General features: G+C 41.2%; 1 protein-coding gene across 1 annotated transcript in view; it reads left to right on the forward strand.

The window, feature by feature from the left end:
• Positions 1-20,948, forward strand: part of TTLL5 (tubulin tyrosine ligase-like family member 5) — a 320,186-nt gene that overhangs the window by 271,711 nt on the left and 27,527 nt on the right. The window contains exon 30 of the mRNA XM_012656057.1: positions 4,115-4,197. Within this exon, the coding sequence (XP_012511511.1) occupies positions 4,115-4,197 (83 nt within the window). The remainder of the gene's footprint in view (positions 1-4,114; positions 4,198-20,948) is intronic.

The raw sequence follows: 20,948 nt of genomic DNA on the forward strand, positions 1-20,948 counted from the left end.
GCGGATTGTTTGAGCTCAGGAGTTCGAGACCAGCCTGAGCAAGAGCGAGACCCCGTCTCTACTAAAAAAATAGAAAGAAATGATCTGGACAACTAAAAATATATAGAAAACATTAGCCGGGCATGATGGTGCATGCCTGTAGTCCCAGCTACTCGGGAGGCTGAGGCAGCAGGATCACTTGAGCCCAGGAGTGTGAGGTTGCTGTGAGCTAGGCTGACGCCACGACACTCACTCTAGCCAGGGCAACAGAGCGAGATTCTGTCTCAAACAAACAAACAAAAAAAAAGATACATGCTTTATACAACACAGCCCTGTAATACGAGCTCCCTACTTTGTTTGGTACACAGTTGAACAAGTTATTCTGACACTGGCAGAAAAGATATTTCTCTGTGTGAATAGGCTTATAGTAAATGCAGAGAGTGTCGATCAATATTCCTAAGTAAAAATGACAATACTCGTGATAGTTAATGTTTATTTAGTCCTTAGTATAACACACTGTACTAGGATGTGCTTCACATTCACCATCTTATTTAATCCTCAACAACCCTATTAGGTAGGTCCTGTTATCCTGTTGTTAAACTACAGTAACTGACTTAAAGACAACCAAGGGAACCCATACATACCTCTCTGCATAAATATTCCCTAAAACACAGGTATTCCCAGGAAAGCAGCAAAGAATCATTGCAGGGACAAGTGCAGATTAACATACAGGCTCTCAAGCTGTGTTTCAAAAGTTCTCATTTAGGAGTGGTTCATCCAGAAGTTGGAATGAATTTTCCCAAGGAAATGATGTTATCACAACAAAAGCATATTTACCCACAATGTGCCTGAAGTAATAATAACCATTTTGTGCACCAATATTTCCATGGAAAAATTCACTCAAGAGTTTCCCTTGGATTGCTATGGACACATTTCTCCATCACAGAGGGAATGGGGACCCTGTGGTAGAAACAGAATCATTAGAAATGTTCAAATTCTGAATTAGTGGTGCCTTCCAAGGCCTTTGATAGGAGTTGATGGGAGGAAGGAGGATGAAAACATGAGTACAACTGGACACAGGGAGACACAGGGTCAGGAGATCTTGGGTGAGGAACGGGATAAAGCCTCTGAAGGTGAAAGGTGGGTTGGGGGTTTCAGAGAGGAGAGGGAGAAGGCTAGAGAGTGCTAGGGACCCAGAACTCATTGGGTCTAACCCCCCAGGGACTCTTCTCACTCCAGGCAGCTAGCTCCCTGTGCACTGCCTCTGTTTCTTCTACTGACCCAAAGAATTTTCCCTTTTGCCTGCTTCCCTTTTTGACCACTCTGTGAAACTGAGAGCAAGCACAGTGGTCCTAAGGGTTTTTAACTTCTGTAAAGGCAAGAGCCCATCCTAGGCCCTTTGGAGGTTTTCCTTTCTCATTCTCTCACACAAGAGCAAATATCAGTCTACAGATGCTTTGGGTGGGTTTTGGGGTCCCAAAAGGGGCTGAGATAAAATGCATAATTATTTCAAATGTAGCTCTCCAAGGCTGAGGCTTATGGGAAAAGGGAGAAGCCAAGCCCCGTGTTCCTTTCTCTCCTGCCTCTCTCCTTTCCCCCTTGTCCTCAAAATGAAAGTGGAAAGGAAAGAGTAGGGCCCAAATCACAGCTTGCCAGAGGGGAAAGGCTATACGACAGTGTGATCCTTGCATAGATGCTGGGCTGTATTTTTTTCAGGGCGCATGTCTCTTTCACAGGTGGGATTATGTGGGCACCCAAACCTCAGACCACCTTCCTGTTTACCTACTAGCCAATGTTTCCCTCCCTCCTCTGGGATATGAATCACCTGCACACCTGGGGCAATACCCCAGGCCCACTGAGTCAGTATCTCCAAAGGAAGAGACTGCAAAGCCCTGTGATTAACAAGTGGCCCCAGGTGATTCCTGTCAAGGAGGTTTGGCAAACACTGCTGACTAGCCCCACCCCAGCCGACCCCCTTTGCTGGTCTTCAAAGGTTCCTAGAACATGCTAAGCCCACTTCTGCCTCAGAGTCATTATATATGCTATTTCTTCATGAAAAACTCTTTCCTGCTCCCTACTCTTGGCTCATGTCTACTTCTCATAACTTCAGGACTCAACTGAAAGATCACTTCCCCAGAAAGACCATCCTAGACCACTCTCCTCACCATCTAAATCAGGTCCCCCTGCTTCATTCTCTCGTAACACCTGATGCTTTTTCTCCTTAGCATTGATCACAAAGTTTGTATCTCATGTATTCGCTTTGATGTCTGTCTCCCCACTAGTACTGAACACAGGAAATGCCTAGTAAATATTTTTTGTGGGAATGAATGAATCAATGGAAAAGTAGTGTTGGGGGGGGTACTAAAGGTTGTGTTGGATGTTGCTCAACAACAACAAAGAACTGAGCATATGAAAGCTTTACTCTCCCAGGTAAAATTTTTACTTGTGATCAAAGCAGATGGGCCCAACAAGTAAGTGTATTTATGGGCATGATGGGTCAGATTCTTTCAAAAAATATTTATTAAATATTTGATATGTGCAAAATTCAGTATTAGGAGCTGTGGATACAACAGCGAATAAAATTGATACAAAATGTCTTTATGGAGCTTACATTCTGGCAAGGATGACAGATATTAAGCAACCAATTATATAATTTTATAATTTTGATAAATGTGATGAAAGAGTTACAGAGAGCTATATGAGGCTGTAAAAGGAAGACTTGACATGGTCTGTAGGATATCAAACTAATCCTAGAATTTCTGAGACATGTGACTGGGGAAGCTCTGCCCAGAGAATCATATATATTCTGTCCTGTCTCTTGTCAAAGTTGGCATGAGGGGAAGTGCTGTATAACAGTTTCTCAGCCTCGGCATTACTGACATCTTGGACAAGGTAATTCTTTGTTTTGGAGCATTTTCCTGTGCACTATAGGATGTTCAGTACATTGCTGGCCTCTATCCACTAGCTGCCAGTAGCACCCCATAGTTGTAATAACCATAAATGTATCGACATTGCCACATGTCCCGAAGGTGGGGGGGAACAGAAAAATCTCTCCCTCCTACCTTCCCCAGTTGAGAACCATTGCTCTACATGAAATTTTTTTTTTTAAATGTGTTTTCTATGATTTATCTAAGTCAATACCAGGAATTTAATTTATTCAGTAAACAAGTATTTATTGAGTACTTATTATCTGTCAGACACTGTTCTAGGCACTGGAGATACAGCAGTGATCAAAGCCTGTACTTTCTTTTTTGAGACAGGGTCTTGCTCTGTTGCACAGGCTGGAGTGCAGTGGCACTATCATAGCTCACTGCAGCCTCTAACTCCTGGGTTCAAGTGATCCTCCCACCTCAGCCTCCTGAGTAGCTGGGACTATAGGTGCGCACCCCCACACCTGAATAATTTTTTTTTTTTTGAGACAGAGTCTTGCTTTTGTTGCCCGGGCTAGAGTGAGTGCTGTGGCGTCAGCCTAGTTCACAGCAACCTCAAACTCCTGGGCTCAAGCGATCCTTCTGCCTCAGCCTCCCAAGTAGCTGGGACTACAGGCATGTGCCACCATGCCCAGCTAATTTTTTCTATATATTTTTAGTTGTCTGATTAATTTCTTTCTAGTTTTAGTAGAGACGGGGTCTTGCTCTTGCTCAGGCTGGTTTCGAACTCCTGAGCTCCAACAATCTGCCCGCCTCGGCCTCCCAGAGTGCTAGGATTACAGGCGTGAGCCACCACACCCAGCCCTGAATAATTTTTTTTATATCTTGTAGAGACGGGTCTCCCTCTTGCTGAGGCTGGTCTTGAACTCCTAGGCTCAAGTAGTCCTCCTGTCTTGGTGTCCCAAAGTGCTGGGATTACAGGCATGAGCCACTATGCCCAGCCAAAGCCTGTGCTTTCTTGGTGCTACATTCCAGTGGGGAGAAATGGACGCTAAATTTTAAAATATGTAATACTTCAGAAGAAGGGTACAGGTTGGTCATAGAACTCTTCTCTGAGAAGATGACATTTGAACAAAGTCTTGAAAGAAACAAGGGAATGAGCCACATGAGAGGAAATGCCAGGAGCAGCAGGTGAAGCCATTGGAGGGCCTGTATTCTCCTCGCCTTTCTGTCTGCTGGTCTGACCAAGCTCCTTTGTGTTTCAGAGGGTCCTCCGTAGAAGGGCAGCTGAATGGACTCCAGAGCAGCCTTAACCCTGCCGCCTTTGTGCCCATCGCCAGCTCCACAGGTTAGTGGGCACCAGCTCTTCCGCAGGTGGGACAGCAGGGAAGGTGCTGGGCTTAGCGCATCCTTTCTTCTGTCTCCAAAGACAGCACCAGTTCAAAGGACAAAGTATCCAGGCTCTTAAAGGATTGACAAATGGGCATTTTTGTTATAGTCTTCTTTAAAATAATATTTAAAGCCTAGGATAGGCATTTTCTGAAACTAGTTTAGGGTAATCGAAACTCTCCAGTCTGATAGAATGCTCTTAGATTTGCAGCATTTAGTAAAAATGCAGTGTATTTTTATTAAAATTGACTACTGTTTCACTCTTTATATTGTATTTCCACATGTTGTATCTCTCACTTAATCCTCATAACAGCCCTGTGAAGTTGATCTTCTTCTCTTCCCCCCGTAAGGAAACTGTGGCTCAGAACGTTGAGGGGCGGGTAGCGGGTTATACATGGATGCAGAGCTGAAGCTCTGGTCGTTGACGCAGGTCTGGTGCTAATGCCACAGTCTGTTGACAGGTTGTTACTGAGAGCCTGAAGCCTCTCAGCATAGGTACGTACATACAAGTTAGGCAGTGTTGGTCCAGAGATAGTTTTCTATGAATAATGATTATAAAAATGCACTAGTAAGTAATCTGAAAACTGAAATAAAATGACTTTGATTCAATTCAGTAGGTATTATTAAGCACCTGGAGAAAGGAGCACGCCGGGCACTGAGATGCATACAGGGTAAACGAGTCAGGCTCCGCTCTCAGGGAACTTACGGACTCGTGGAGATAGAAAAGTCAGCAGGGAATGTGCCACAAGGTGGGTGGTTTTGGGTACCTGGCGCACACAGAATAACAACAGACAACACTGACTGAGCATTTGCTAAGCGTCAGACACAGTTCTGAATATCGTACATGTCGTAACTCATTCACTATACAGGCATATAATGGAGGAACTGTAGTCCCCATTTTATGGCTGACAAAATAAAGGCTCAGACAGATTGTGAAGCTTGTCTAAAGTCTCACAGCTGGTAAATGCTGGGACAGTATTTGACCCCAGATCTTTAGGAACCGAAGAGGGATTCCTAGCGGAAGAAGCATTGAAGCTGAGACTTGAAGGTGGACAAGTCAGCCAGGATAGGGAAGGCATGGGATAAAAGGAGTTCCAGGAAGAGGGAACGGTATGCGCAAAGGCTGGGGGCAGTAAAAAGCTGCTGTGTTTTGCAAGCCCCCACAGGTCAGTGTGGCTGGGGACTGGGGTGTGAGCGGGGAGTGGCAAGAGGAAAGGTTGTGAGGCAGCAGGAATGGTTTACGAGCCATGTAGGAAACTTGGTCGTTGTCCTGACAACAGAAAGGAGCCATGGAGGAGTTTCAAGCAGGGGTGTGAGGGGTGGGGATGTGGTTTGACATAATACTCCTTAAAATGATTACAAGATCTCTGAGAAGCCCAGATACTTGGCTGCGGTTGGGGATAATTACATATCACTCATAGGCTTTATTGTGAGGAATAAACGAACCAATATGTATGGGAGAGCTCTAACTACACCCAGGTCAGGTAATATTATGATAGGAGTATAAAGACTTTTCTCCCTTGAAAACCTGAATTCAAGAAATATTTGATGGGTATCTACTCACTACCTCCCACCCCCACCAAAAAAAAAGAATTACTAGAACATGGTTGTTGTTTTACAGGAAGTAAAATTTCCACCTAGAATTGTTATGGACTGAAAAGTGATGGCTCAGAGAATCATGGCCAAGTTTAAAGGATTTCTGTGAGATATCTGTTAGAGCCCCTTCAGCTCTTCAAATTTGCTTAAGCTTTAGAAGTCTGCAAAGCCTAGGAGATCCGGAAACGTGGACTACTTGATTTGCATGTCTAATTGATAAATTAAGTATTAACTTAAAATCCATATGCTCTCTAGCTAGCAAGTTGGAAACTTGAGGGGTCAGGTGGGACATACTTGCAGCATCTTAACCATGAATTAATTTTACTGACTCTTGGTGAAGATATTTAGAAAATTTTGAGACACTCATACTGAATTTGGTATCACCATGAAACCACAGAGCAAGGAGAAGAAGTTGTGTTCCCTCCTAACTTCTAAAATTGACATTTCCCCTACTTGTACCTTAAGGTACCAAGCAGATTATTACTCTTGCCTTGTTTAGATAGCCTATTATTTACTGCTTTTGTCACCAAATGACTTTGGACCTCCAAATTCTCTTGAATTTGCTTCTACTCTGTGATTTTCCTGATGTTCCCAATTCTTAGTTAAAGAAACACTTCAGAGCATGATATAGTCAGGTTCAGGCATTTTTCATACTTCCCAATAAATATTTTACCTTCACAGTCTTAGTAACTAATTCTGTTACAGTTATTTATACAACTAGTTTCTTAACTGCCTGGAATATCTGTGTTTCAACTACAAAGCATGTGTTTTCTATATTGCAAGTAGATTTAAAGTAGTTATTCTAGGGGTTCAGAAGGGTGTCCAGCGAAAAGGAGGTTAGGTGGCTAGTAGTAGCTTTTTTCTTTAAACTCACAAGAAAGGAGAACAGCCACCATAATAAGTCAAAAAGTTTACACTCCTATACTGGAATCCCTGAACTTTCTATGAAAGGTATTTAGTCCCTGTCTGGTCCCATTAACTCAGTTGGTTAAACATTGTATTAATGAGTCCATGAATATAGCAAGTGTCTGTTTCCTGGCCCTTAACCCATTCCCTAAGTGTGGCCTCCCAGGCTTTGAGCTGGGTGACTTTGTTTCTCAGGCAGTCTGAGTAAGATAGTGATTTGTCCTAGGGCAGTGTTGAAAAACAACTCAGAATCCTTTCCTACAGATGGTGGACTAATGACATTCTTTTCATTATGAGTATTAAATGAGATATGGTGAATGTGAAAGCTCCTAGCAGAGTGCTTGGAATGCTCCATGAATGTTACTTTTCTTTGACTTTCCTAACCTCAGGCTATGTATTCAAAGTTTGCTATGGAAAGGAAGGTGTAGAGTCAGCAGACTGAGAAATTTGAGAAGGAAGCTTCAGTGAGGGCCACTGGCCCAAAGCCAACGTCATAGCCTTCCTTCTTTATAACCATGACGTTCTTCTTGAGTTCTGAAGTGGTGATGGTGAACTAAAATAGCAGAGAGCAACAGATTAGATAACTGACATTTCTCTCGTGCTGATTCGATAATGTAAACGACCATTATTATAGGAGTCTGAAGCCACACCAGCTGCCCTCATCCCTGGCCCTTGGCTTCTGCCTAAGCCTTTCCTATCCTGGAGTCCAACTTTTCCCCACCCTCTTCTATTTTTAAGCTCTTACTGGTCTGTAGTTGGTGGAAGAGACCTTACTACCTTTTGAAAATCAGTGATAGATTTCATTTACAAGAAGTGAGAAGTGATGTCCTTGTTAAATGTTTATTGTTTGGGCCCTGCTAAAATGTGCTACAGCTTTGTGCTCTTTGCATGGGGATGGGGCAACAGCATGTCAGTGTGACTCTGCCTGCCCACTTCATTGTGTCCCTGAGACAACAGGAAAAAGGAACTTATTTTAATATAAAGTAAACCCAGTGGAGCTTAAACCCTAAGGATCTAGAAGTCACTTTAACTTTCAAGTGAAATTATTTGCCTGGAAGCTCTCCACGGAATGACCTATTTTCATTATCAAATTTTTATTCTCTTCACCACACATTATGTAGTTGTTGGAGCTACTGGGTGGATTAGGAGTATTTTATAAAAATAAATAAAGCTTTTGAGATGCTTGCCCTAGTGTTCTATACCCGTTATTGCTCCCAAAACACTCTTCTCTCTCTAGGAACAGAAGGGTAAGAATTTGGGTTGATTACCCACTTTTATTCTGTTCAAAAGCAAAAGAGAGACTATGGATTTGGTGTTTGGCAGGAAATGGGATGGCAGCATCTGGGAGGACAGTGATCCCCTTACCGAGATTTAGATTTGACCTCTTGTCCTTTGGGCCAAGATCAAATATAGTGTTAAGTAGGGATTTTTTTTCCATTTTTCAGGATCTTTGGAAGCTCCCCAAGTTATTTTCGCCAGATCCAAACCCTTGCCCACACAGTCTGGAGCCCTTGCTACAGTTATAGGACAGAGAAAATCAAACTTGGTGAAGTCAGGGCCAATTTAAGGTAACAGTAAGAATAAAAGCATATTTTTATCATTTTCACTTGCTGACTTTATGCCAGAGCAAGAGACTTGGTAGCTGTCAAGAGAAGTGATAGCTTTTCAAAAATAACAGTGAAGCTGGGGCTTTATAAAACTAAAGCTCAGAAGGAGTCTCCAAAACTGTGGGTCAAAGTTGAGCTGCAAATAGCTTGTGCCTATAATGGTCTACCAGTAGGTGGTGCTGTGGCAGTAAGAAATTTCTCCACTGTTACTAGAGGCTTTTATTTAAAAATATGGGGACTTTGAGACAAAACAAAGAAAGAAACTAAAGCCATAATTGAATTATCACAGGTAAAGTGTAACAGAATATATAGGAAAACATATTTGAAGGTCAGGTTGCAATAGTCTCAAGAAGCAACGGATATTATCAAAGAAGGCTTTTAGACTAGAGTTAGATAGTTTGTGAATTGGACTTTCAGGTAATGGGAGGCAAGGAGGAAATAAATTTTTTGTCTTAAATTTTGGTGAGGTTGATGAATTAATTATGCTTTTTACTGAGTTATTTAAAATAAACATATGCTATAATTGGCAGCAAAACAAACTATAGACCCCATCCTACACCTATCCAAAAAAAAGCTCATACATTGAGGAATGATCTAACTTGATCTTGTGAAGCTGTATGCACACTTCCCCAGTGCTGCCCTCAGTATTTTGTTCCCAGCTGTGGCCTTCAAAACTTTCCAGAAAATTCTATGAAACTTTAAGGCTTTGATGATTCCTTTCCTCTTTGCTCTGCCCTGCACTCTAAAGCAGTAATGGCACACCTGCTATGAGTTTAATACTCTTTTTACCTCTAGGGGAATATTTTAAAAACTTGTTTGAAAAGCATTATTCATCAGAATACCCCAGGAGAGCAAAGGAGAGAGGGAAATTATTTACCCACCACAGGATTCATTTACATTGGATCAGCAAGCTTCAAATATCTTTCCCCAGCCCATCTAAACTCTTTCCAGAAAGGAATGAGAAAAGAGAAGGGAACACCAAATCCATGGCTTGGTCATCTACCAAAATGTACCAGAGAAAGTGAAAACAACCAGAGTTCTATCAGTGATACTTAGCCAATGGGCCTTTAGTTCTGATGCTAAGCAGCCTGGCCAATGATGAACAACTAATAAAATATAGAAAACTAAAGTGAGAAGGTCAATATTTCCTTCAGGAGACTGGCAGCCAGAAGAATGAATGTGACATCAGGCTCCAAACCAAACTGATGGTCTGCCAAGAAGTAATCATGTCCATCCGTTTCCAGTACTGTGAGCCTTGGACCTGCCACGGTTGTAATATCACTTTCCTTGAACTTCTTTCATCAGTATCCCTTACAGCCTACCCTGAACATTACATGACAAAATAGGATCATCAGCAAAGAAGCCTTGAGAAGGAGCCCCTCTCTAAACTTTTAGATCTTTGTTGCAAACACAGCCCTGCTGAGCCCAAGCCGTACATAAGCTAGGGATGGCTGATGCTGTGCTTTGTGGGAAGGTGCTCAGGTGAGGTAAGGTGCTTTGCGATGCTGTGCCCAGGTGGTGAGACAACATGCCAGGCGTGTGTGTATGGATGAAGAAGACAGAGCAGCTCAGAAGGTCTCGGAAGTGCAGCCTCTCATGCTGCAGTGTAACTGCTAAGAAGCTGCAGAGGCAGGCCTACCAGCCTGGCATGTGGCAGATGGCAGTGAGCTGCCTCTCCTCGAGCAGGGAATTAGGTAGTTTGCAGAATGAGGAGGCAGAATCCCAGAGGCTGTAGCTCATCACTCAAAGCACGCTTTCTTTTTTTTTGTGAATGCACTGTAGATGGCAGAGCTCCTTCAGCCACAATCACACAAGCAAATGTCATGACCAGCTGTCCTAGAACCTCTTTACATCTGGGTTTAGGGAGGCCATCAGGTTAGATTAGAGAATTTGAATTGTGTTCGTATAACATGTTTTATAATACTGAGAAAGTATCAATTGTCCTTATCAAAGAGTAGAGGGAGCTATGCTTGCTATGCTAGTGGGAGAGTATTAGGAACCAAGACCTATCTAAGACCCCTATATGCTGCCCTCAGCAAGTGTTGTATTTAAATACAGACATTGTTCTTTGTTTTCTTAGATTCTGTACTGTCCATTTGGCATCTGGACATCACAGGGCCAATTATATTAATTACATTTTCTGTATTCTTGATGCTCTGGCATTTTGGGGGCCTTACAGACCCAGGGAAAGATTGCCCCTTCCAGGAGTAGTTAATTCTTAAAGATAATAACAACTTGTCCATGAGTACACCTTTTATATGCAAACCAACTGATCCCAAATTTCTACCCCCAACTACTTCCTTATCTAACTCTCCTATACCAAGCCAGAATTTCCCCTGCCCTAAATCATCTCAGGGCCAGGTACCAGGTAACTAGATACCATCCCTATATCTCAAAGTCTGCCAGAATTATTCAGACTAACTAATCCAAAACTGCTTACTTGCCCTGCTTTGCCTTTCCCACGTAAACCCCAATAAGGGCTCTGGCCTAGACTTTCCCCCTCACACACTCCTCTCTTCTGCCTCCTTTCCCTGTGACCCTGTATAGTGTGCAGTGACCCCCCTTTCTGGAACCCATGAGAATAATCAACATCTTCCAAGCTTTGTTTTCATTTCCTCCAGTGGCCACATCAACTTTACCATACCATATCCAACATGTACATTCTTAGAGCAGACATCAAGAAGGAAAATGTCATTAATTTGTGATACAAGGAACCAGGAAGAAGTATGAATTAGGTTTCTATCACCCAGTTCTAAGGAACTGGTCATAGTACTTCATTACAGGCTGGTATTACACAGTGATATTTTAACAGTATGTGTTTTGCTAGTGTAGATCGAGCCGCAGCCACACAAGAAGGATGTGGATCCCTCCACGAGGCAAAATCACCTGGCTGTCAGCCATTGAAATTTCATGCTTTCCTGTCCTGAAGCCTCTTTCATTTCATTTAGTAACTGTTTCTATTAATACATTCAGAAACAAAGCTCAAATATAACTGAACAACCTGGGTAGAAGTTGGGAGAAGACAACCTGGCTTTTGGTTTGGGGGGAAAAAGTGGGGGTAGTTCTAAGAACCTACCCAAAGGGAATTCATTTGCCCTAAAGAAAACCAAAGGACTGTATTTCTGACACAGATGAAAAAATAGGCCACTGAGAAAGATAACATCTGCAAATTGCTGTTGTCTCTTGCTAAACTGGCAAAATCCCAAGAGAAGGAGTGATGATTCTTCAGTTGTTAACAATTACTACTTTGTTATATAGAGACAAGGGAAGTGCAGTGGCCCCTTTCTCAAATTACACTTATATTACAGAAGCACACACACCTCCTGGAAAAAATGCCTGGCACCTTGGATCGTTAGAATTGCACCTACCACTGCATCTTGTAGCAAAGTTGTGTGGTCTATGTAATATCCATTCACTTGGGGTGGAAGAAGATCCAGTCTGTTCTTGTAGTCCTGAACTGGGCAAGTAACCACATAAGGTTGCCTCACTCTGTGAGTCTTTATACATATCACTCCAGGTTATCAATCTGTTCTCTGTGGTTATCCATCCCGTGAACCCACACACCTTGCTGCTACTTTCAATGGGATGCTTGTTGTAGCCACATACCTTTGCTTTACTATCCTTATATCCTCAGGACATAATTGCTCCTGAAAGTTCTAAAGAAAGAAAATGGCATGCTAAGCCATGCCTGTCTTTGGAAAAAAGCAAGCTTTCCACATGGAAATATTTACAACTTTGCTTACCTGATCTACAGAGTTTGAACTAGGCCCCAAAGAGTGTAGGTGTGTGACTGCAGGGCTTGGAGAATGATGGCTTGACTTGAAGTGTATTGCCCTGTTGGCATGATTAGCATTGATATTTATCCTTTATTCTTTCAAATTATGATTATAAATAAAAAGACTCAGATTCTCTTTAAGTCCTCAAAATGAAGAGCATCACTAGTAAAACTAAAACAATAGTCTCTTACACTTAGTTCTCATCTTTCGACCATGCGGTTTTCAGTTAGCACCATAGGTATCAAGGTGCTCTCTTCTCTTGAAACCTAAAATTCCAGCTATCCAGTTACCTGACACCAGAGAAGGAAGGGCTTGAATGTGTGGACTATCCCTGTAACTACAATAAAACATAGCACCCCAAGTATAAAATGGGGATAGAAGTTGAAAAACAAGCCTGGTTTTAGGATGATGGAGTGAAGAAAAGTCAGCTAGTTAGAAGTTGCTATAGTAGTAGTATTTGTTTGTTTGTTATTAGGCAGAAGAACCATTCTTTTTTATATATATTTAACTGAAAAGTGACTTTGAGGGGTTCCCCCCCCTTCTCTTCTTTTGTAATTTGTCACAGGAAATTAAGGCCTGTGACAAGCCCGAATGAAGATATTTTGGAATTTGACAAGAGTTTTTTAACTTATTATGGCTGAGTTTCAAATTATATTAGGTACTGGATTATTCATAGTTTTTAATCAGATATTGGAATATGGAATTTTTAAAACCACAACTCTTTCTTAGAAATATGACTTTTCTCAGGCCTTTTGTTTTATATTTATTCATCCTTTTTACGCTTCTCCAAAATAAATCACCATTGTGCATGTGTACATATACTTAGCCTTCTCTTTATGCAGAGGATTTGAGGATTTGAGTTATCAAGAAGAGAGATACCGTCGATTTACCTCTGTTAAGGGAATTTATTGCGTATAAACACAGGGAAGAAACAGTCTTAAGAGCCAGACCTCATGAAAACCTACAGCCTGATTTGGGGTAATTAGCAGCTCTACTGGCTAAACAGCAACTCTAGTAGTCCATCCCTGTGACCAGGTTGTTTGTTGTCTCCTCAGCAGGTGTCTTCTGCTGTTACCCAGGTTAACAACTATGCCCTACTGGTGACTCAACCTCTCTCTGTGAGATTGTTTTTCTTTTTCTTTTCTTTTTTTTTTTTTTTTTTTATGGACTCCCCATTGATTCATCCAGCAAAGTGCCACTGGTGGGCAGAACTCTCTCTCCCAGGCCATAGACGGCCGAAAGTAGGCAGTGGCTGCCTTCCAGACAGATGCTGGCCTGGTACTAGGGTAGCATGATCATGTGATACAAAGCTGCCAATTTATGCATTTCTGGATATTTTCTTCAGATGGGATTATAGCTAGGCAGGTACAACATAGACTTTTCATCTCTAGCATAAGGGTCTTAATATATAAAACCACATGCAGTAAAATAAAATAATAAAATATGAAAGATAAATCAGGGCCAAAACTGAGATAATTCAAATTTTTCAAATATATGGTGAAATAAACTTACTGTAATTGAGGTGAAATTTGGTTCTGAGTCTCCTGACATCCAGGACAAACAGGGAAACATGATAAATTGGAGTATATAGTTCTTATTATTAAAAAAATAATAAATACTCTGGGGGAAAATCAAGCTTTTCCTAGTTCTCATTCTAAAGGAAGTATTTTACATACTTTATAGAGAGGACACCAAATGAAGTAGTAGTCAGTCAACAGCTAACCAGCTACTAAGTAGTCAGTAGTAGCTTGTTAGTCAACAAGCCAATGTAGTGATGTGTTTCATATGGCTAATTCTTGGCACGAACTACACAAAGGTAAAGTCTTATAGTACACGTCAATGAAGACAGTTGTGTAAGGGGTCAAAACTAACATAATCTAAGTCTCTGTGTCCACATAATCGAAGGGCAAATTAATGATTATTTATAGGACTGGATGAATTGCTGTATCTTAGACAATCCTAAATATAACTTCTCTGTTGATTGTTTGATAAGAATTAATTGTGCTCTTAGGCAAGGGCCCATATACCTGGTCTTTTACCTTGCTGTTTGAAGATGCATCTATATGCTTTGGAAAGCAGGTGGCAAAGGTAATATCTCCTGAAAACTGTGGAAGCTACGCTGTATTCTCATCTCTCATGGCATGTTTGTTCTCTGCTCCTTTATTTATGTACACGATTTCTTCTGCCTGGACACCATCTCCCCACTTTTGCCTCCTCCCTCACCAATATGCTTAATTCCTATTGGTCGTCAACTCCTTTCCTCCTGTCCAGCCCTGCCCTATTCCCACCTCCAATCTGATTTACATGCTTTTGACTCTGCGCCAATAGAACTCTGTGATTACCTCTATCATGGCTTTTACAACACTCTGCTGTCTTTATGGATTACTTGACTGTTCCTTCCCTCCATTAGGCTGTAATTCCCAGGAAGGCAAGGATCAGGTCCAATTTGACTTTGAAACCCCAGGCCCTAGCACAGTAGCCCATAGTAGAGGTTCAAGAAATTCTGGTTGATCGATAAAGACAAAAAAATAAAAATAAAAAGTAAAGTGACAAAAGAAAGAACAACAACAAAAAAAGAAATTCTGATTGAATAGTTGAATGTGTAAATTTTCATACTTCTGCCTTTGCTTATTCTTTGACTGATATTTGGAATATCTGTCTATAATATACAAATTCTTCCTATCCCCTCAGGGTCCAGTTAAGTTTTATCTCATCTTGTAATCCTTGCTCATGTAAATAATTACATTTATCTTACCATTTTTTTAATTCTTAGACCCAGCCTGGGCAACATAGAGAGACCCTGTCTCTACAAAAATTTTAAAATTTAATTAATTAATTAATTTCCTAGACATTTACAATTTCTGTCACAAAGTTTAACACTTCATATATTTTGTCATCTTTTATCACTATTCACTTCTTGGATAAATTGTCCCTTCAATAAGACCATAAACTCCTTGAGATCAGAATTGAATCCCTAACAACACCCAAAGTGCTTCATTACCTTGTAATGTAGACCTCAAAGAAAAGAAAAGATATATACATAAAATTAGTCAAAAAGTAATCTATGCCCTCTATTTACCTGGCTTCAAGTAAAATGCCTAACCTCAAAAGATAAAATCTTCTAATGAAGATTTCATAAATAATGTGTTTTATTATTAAACAATCTTCAAAATCAGAATAACCTTCCTTCTAAATTACCTAGTATTTCTATCCTATTTCTTACAATATTATAAAACTACTTCCTATAAAGTAATGAATGACTGATCACTACTCTTCAGATAACCTCTGATACACATTCATAGTCTTACTATAAACCTATTTGGTACAGTGCAGATTTCAGTATGAAGATGTTCCATATCAGATCATATTCAAGGATCTCAATAGAGGGGAACAAAGTTAAAATCAGGCTTATTTGGAAAATATTATCCTTCAGCCTTTACACTACCTAATTAATTGGAGTTCTTCCACTTTATCACGCAGATCAGATTTTGCTTTTGCACACTGAATTGCCTTTTGTATTCTCCTGAACTCTCCATGAATTCTTTAGACTTCTCTTAAAGTATACAATACCTGAAACTAGACACCACCCTCTAATGATAGAGTTGTGCCTAGTGTTGAGTATTGTGTAAAATCTATCATCATGGTTCTGGAGTCACATCTTACACTTTATATGTATACAGTATTCTCAGAAATACCATGAGATGTATCATTGTCGGTAACAATACCTAAATTTTGTAAGAATTCTAGACTGCAGGAAGGAAACTGCATGACTCCGAAGTTAGACTGAGCTGTGTGGGCTCTGTCACTTCCCAGCTGGCAACTTTGGGCTAATCAGTTAGCCTCTTTGAGTATCAGTTTCCTCATATATACAATAAGAATAAAAATATCAATCTTGCAGGATTGGGATGTGAAGATTATAGATTACCTCAAAAATCCCTATGTAAAAATGTGCTTGAATAGACATTTCTTCGAAGAAGATATACAAATGGCAAATAAGCACATGAAAAGATACTCAACATCACTAATCATAAGGGAAATGCAAAACAAAATCCACAATAAGATACCACTTCATACCCATTAGGATAGCTGCTATTCAAAAAGAAAAAAATAAATGTTGGGGAGGATGGGGAGGTTATTAGAACTCTTGTGCACTGTTGGTGGGAATTTAAAATGGTGTGAGCTCTATGGAAAAGAATATGGTGGTTCCTCAAAAAATTAAAAATAGAATTACCATTATGATCCAGCAGTTTTGCTTTTATGTATATACCCAAAAGAATTGAAAGCAGGGACTTGAACAGATATTTATACACCCATGTTCACAGAAGCATTATTCATAATAGCCAAAGAGTGGAAGCATCCCAAGGATCCATGAGCTGATAAATGAATAAACAAAATGTGGTATATACATACAATAGAATGTTATTCAGCTTTAACAAGGAAGAAAATTCTGCAGTAGGGTACGGTATGAATGAACCTTCAGGACATTATGCTAAGTGAAATAAGCCAATCACAAAAAGACAAATACCGAGTGATTCCACTAATAGAAGGTATCTAGAATAGTCAAAATCACAGAGATAGAAAATAGGATGGTTATTACCAGGGGCAGGGGTACAGGGGAATGGGAAGTTATTGTTTAACAAATAAAGGGTTGGAGTTTTGCGAGATAAAGAATTCTGGAGATGGATGGTGGGATGGTTGCACAGTACTGTGAATGTACTTAATGCCACTGAACTGTATACTTAAAAATGGTTAAGCCAGGCACCATGGCACACGCCTAGAGTCCCAGCTGCTTGGGAGGTTGAGGCAGGAGGATTGCTTGAGCGTAAGAACTTGAATACAGCCTGCGCAACATAGTGAATCCCTGTCTCTTTAAAAAAAAAATGGTTAAGATGGTAAATTTCATGTTATGTGTATTTTGCCACAATTAAAAAAAGATTATAGATTGTGTATGTAATGCACCCAACCCTACAAAAGTAGGTGTTTTGGTTATCTCGATTTTGCATATGAGCAAACAGGCTGAGAAGCTAAGTAGCTTATCCAAGCCACACAGTCAATGGTGGAGCTGAAATTCAAACCCAGGCAGCTTTATTCCAGACCCTGCTGAACTGCCTCCTCATCTCAAAAGTCTGGGCCCCTCAAGGTGATTTAATCTTATCAGTGTCCTTTCCTGATGCAGCCTCAGCCTCCTGCAGTGTCTGGTTGTTATCTCAGATCGCTCCTCAGGGGGATTCCTGGCAGAGTGGGGTTGTCTGTAGTCTAGGCTGGCTGTCTTTTTTAATCCAGCCATTTAACTTTCCCTCATTTGGATGGAGCCAGACCTGGAAAGGGGAGGATAAAAAACAAGGTGGGCCTTCTGCCTCCACTCTCCCGCATGGAGGAGATGCTGGCAGTAATCTTTCTCACACGCCACCTTGGAGAAGGGGCAGCAGTTCAGATTGACAGAGGGAACTTGGATGCAGATGAAGCCATACAGCAGAGGGCAGAGCCGAAGGTGGAAGGTGGGAGGGAAGGGGAAAAACAGGAGGGTTTGGGAAGCACCCCTGGATTTGTTAGGAGAGCATTCCCTGAAAGTAACAGAAACTCAGAGATTCCGCGGCGGCACAAGTAAGGGATTTATTCTTCTCACATGTCACGAAGTCTGGAGACAGGAAGTCCAGTCTAGTGCTGCTCTTCAGAGACATAACCAAGGAACCGGGCTCCTCTCTTTCTGCTGTACTAACCCTAAAGCATTGGCTTTCATTTTTTTTGGTCATAAGATGGTTCCTGTTCCGACTGGCATTGTGTCTATGTTCCAGGCAAGAAGAAGGGGAAGGACAAAAGACAGATGCCAGCTCAATCTGTCCCCCTTCCAAGAAAGCTTTCTTGGAAGCCTAGCAGTTCTAACTAATACATCATTGGCCAACACTGGCTGCCTTGCCTGCTTCTCCCTAGCAACAGAGGAGTCTGGAGAGACGGTCTTGTAGCCGGCACGTTGCCTCCCAGGGCAGGTCCAGCCTCTCCTATTGAGGGAAAAGGGGGAATGGCTGTTCATCAACATCTACCAGTTTTTGTCCCAGCATGGTTCTCTCCGGAGCCTCCGTGCTGATTGCACGGAGTTCATCACCTTTCTGCAGCCCCTCTGCCACCAGCTTGTTGGCTGCCACAAATGAAAAAGCTATTCCCTGACCTGAATTTGCCACAGTCCTGGCTCCTGGTACTTGGAATTGGGGGTCCCTATTACCTGGAGGTTGCAGGAACACATGAGAGTCGCTATCTTCCTGGAAGAGTTAAAAAGGTCAATTTAAGTAAGGAAGGTGGAAAAAAGCTGTAAAAAAAAAAAAAAAAAGCCTACTTTAGAAAAAAAAGAACCCCGTAAATGTGTTTATTAATTAAAATGATACACTTGTTCTAAGTACAATATAAAATTATGATATACCACATCCATTCACATAAATTGTTCACTACTTGATATACTTCAGCAGAATAATGATTATGTATACTCTTAAGTTATACCAATTAACATTGTTATAAGTTTAATTTTACTATAATATTAAATTCTGTTCACAAATGATATCTTCTTCAGATTTTGTTCACGGTACAGCTACTTTAAAAACTGAGAGAGGGCCAGGCATGGTGGCTCATGCCTGTAATCTAAGCACTTTGGGAGGCCAAGGCAAGAGGATCTCTTGAGCTCAGGAGTTAGAGACCAACCTGGGCAACATAAAAAGACCCCCCCATCTCTACAAAAAATTTTAAAAATTAACCAGGAGTGGTGGTGCATGCCTGTATTCCCAGCTACACAGGAGACTGAGGCAGGAGGATCACAGGAGGCTGAGCCCAGGAGTTTGAGGCTGCAGTGAGCCATGATGATGCCACTGTACCTAACCTGGGTGACAGAATAAGACACTGTCTCTAAAAACAAAACAGAATAAAAAGAAAAAAAAAGCAAAACGCTGAGAGAGGTTATTAATGATCCCTGTTTCATTTAAAGAAAAACTTCCTTGTACTCAGGTCTTTGCTGAGATTCTCTGAAAAGAATAGGACTGCGGCCTGGTAGCAAGGAAAATCCAAAACAGAAGTTCACACAGCAGTATTGAGTCAGAGAATTTTAAAAAGTATTTAAAACTAATAGTGAATAACAAGCTACAGTAGTCAAGACATTGTGGCATGGAATAGATCAGTGGAATAGAATTAAGCATTCAGAAATAAACCTATACGTCTATGGCCAATTGATTTGTAACAAGGGTACCAAGACTATTCAATGGAGAGAGAACAGTCTCTTCAACTGGCACTTGGAAAATTGGTTATCCATGTGTGAAAGAATGAAATTAGGGTGGGGAGCTGTGGCTTATTCCTGTAATCCTAGCACTCTGGGAGGCCAAGGTGGGAGGATCACTTGAGCTCAGGAATTTGAGAACAGCCTGAGTAAGAGCGAGACCCATCTCTACTAAAAACAGAAAAATTAACCAGGCGTTGTGCCATGTGCCTGTAGTCCCAGCTACTCAGGAGGCTGAGGCGGGAGGATCACTTGAGCCCAGGAGTTTGAGAGTGCAATGAGCTATAATGACGCCACTGCACACTACCTGGGGCAACAGAGCAAGGCCCTGTCTCAAAAAAAGGCATGAAATTGGACCCCTATTTCACGCTCTATACAATTAACCCAAAATTGATAAAAGATAAATGGAAGGGCTAAAACTATAAAATTCCTAGAAGAAAACATAAGAGTAAATCTTCATGTACTTGAATTAAGCCACAGTTTCTTAGATAGGACACAAAAAAACACAAGCAACCAAAAAATTAGACAAATTAGACTTCATCAAAATTACAAAATTGTGTGCTTTAAAGCAGCAGTCCCCGACCTTTTTGGCACCAGGCACCGCTTTCATGGAAGACAATTTTTCCACAGACCAGGTGTGGGGATGGTTTCAGGATGATTCAAGCATATTGCATTTATTGTGCAGTCAAGCCTCTCTGCTAATGATAATCTGTATTTGCAGCTGCTCCCCAGCACTAGCATCACCGCCTCAGCTCCACCCCAGATCATCAGGCATTCGATTCTCATAAAGAGTGTGCAACCTAGATCCCTCACAGGCGCAATTTATAGCAGGGTTCGCGCTCCTATGAGAATCTAATGCTGCTGCTGATCTGCCAGGAGGTGGAGCTTATGCGGTGATGTGAGTGATGGGGAGCGGCTGTAAACACAGATGAAGCTTCTTCGCTTGCTGGCCCACTGCTTACTTCCTGTTGTGTGGCCCGGTTCCTAACAGTCCGTGGCGGACTGGTACCAGTCCACAGCCCGAAGTTTGGGGACCGCAGTTTTAAAGAATACCACCAAGAAAGGTAAAAACCCACAGAATGGGAAAAAATATTTGCAAATCATATATATGGCAAAGGATTTGTATCCAGAATATATCAATATACATAATTCTTACAGCATAACAATAAAAAGAAAACTCTATTTTTAAAAATGGGCAAAGCATTTGAACAGATATTTCCTCAAAGAAGATATACAAATGGCCAATAAACACATGAAAAGATGCATCATTAGTCACTAAGGAAATGCAAATCAAAACCACAGTGAGGTGCCACCTCACACCCACTAGGATGGCTATAATTAACAGACAGGTAATAACAAGTGTTGACAAAGATGTGGAGAAATTGGAATCCTCCTACGCTGCCAGTGGAAATGTAAAGTGCAGCTGCTTTGGAAAACAGTTTGGCAGATCTTCAAACAGTTACGTATATCACATAGAGTCACCATATGACCCAGCAGTTCTACTCCTAAGTATATATTCAAGAGAAATGAAAACATGTCCACGTAAATGTTTGTATATGAGAGTTCACAG

This window comes from Propithecus coquereli, unplaced genomic scaffold, assembly GCF_000956105.1.
Source record: "Propithecus coquereli isolate 6110/MARCELLA unplaced genomic scaffold, Pcoq_1.0 Scaffold5, whole genome shotgun sequence".
In the NCBI taxonomy this organism is placed as follows: Eukaryota; Metazoa; Chordata; class Mammalia; order Primates; family Indriidae; genus Propithecus; species Propithecus coquereli.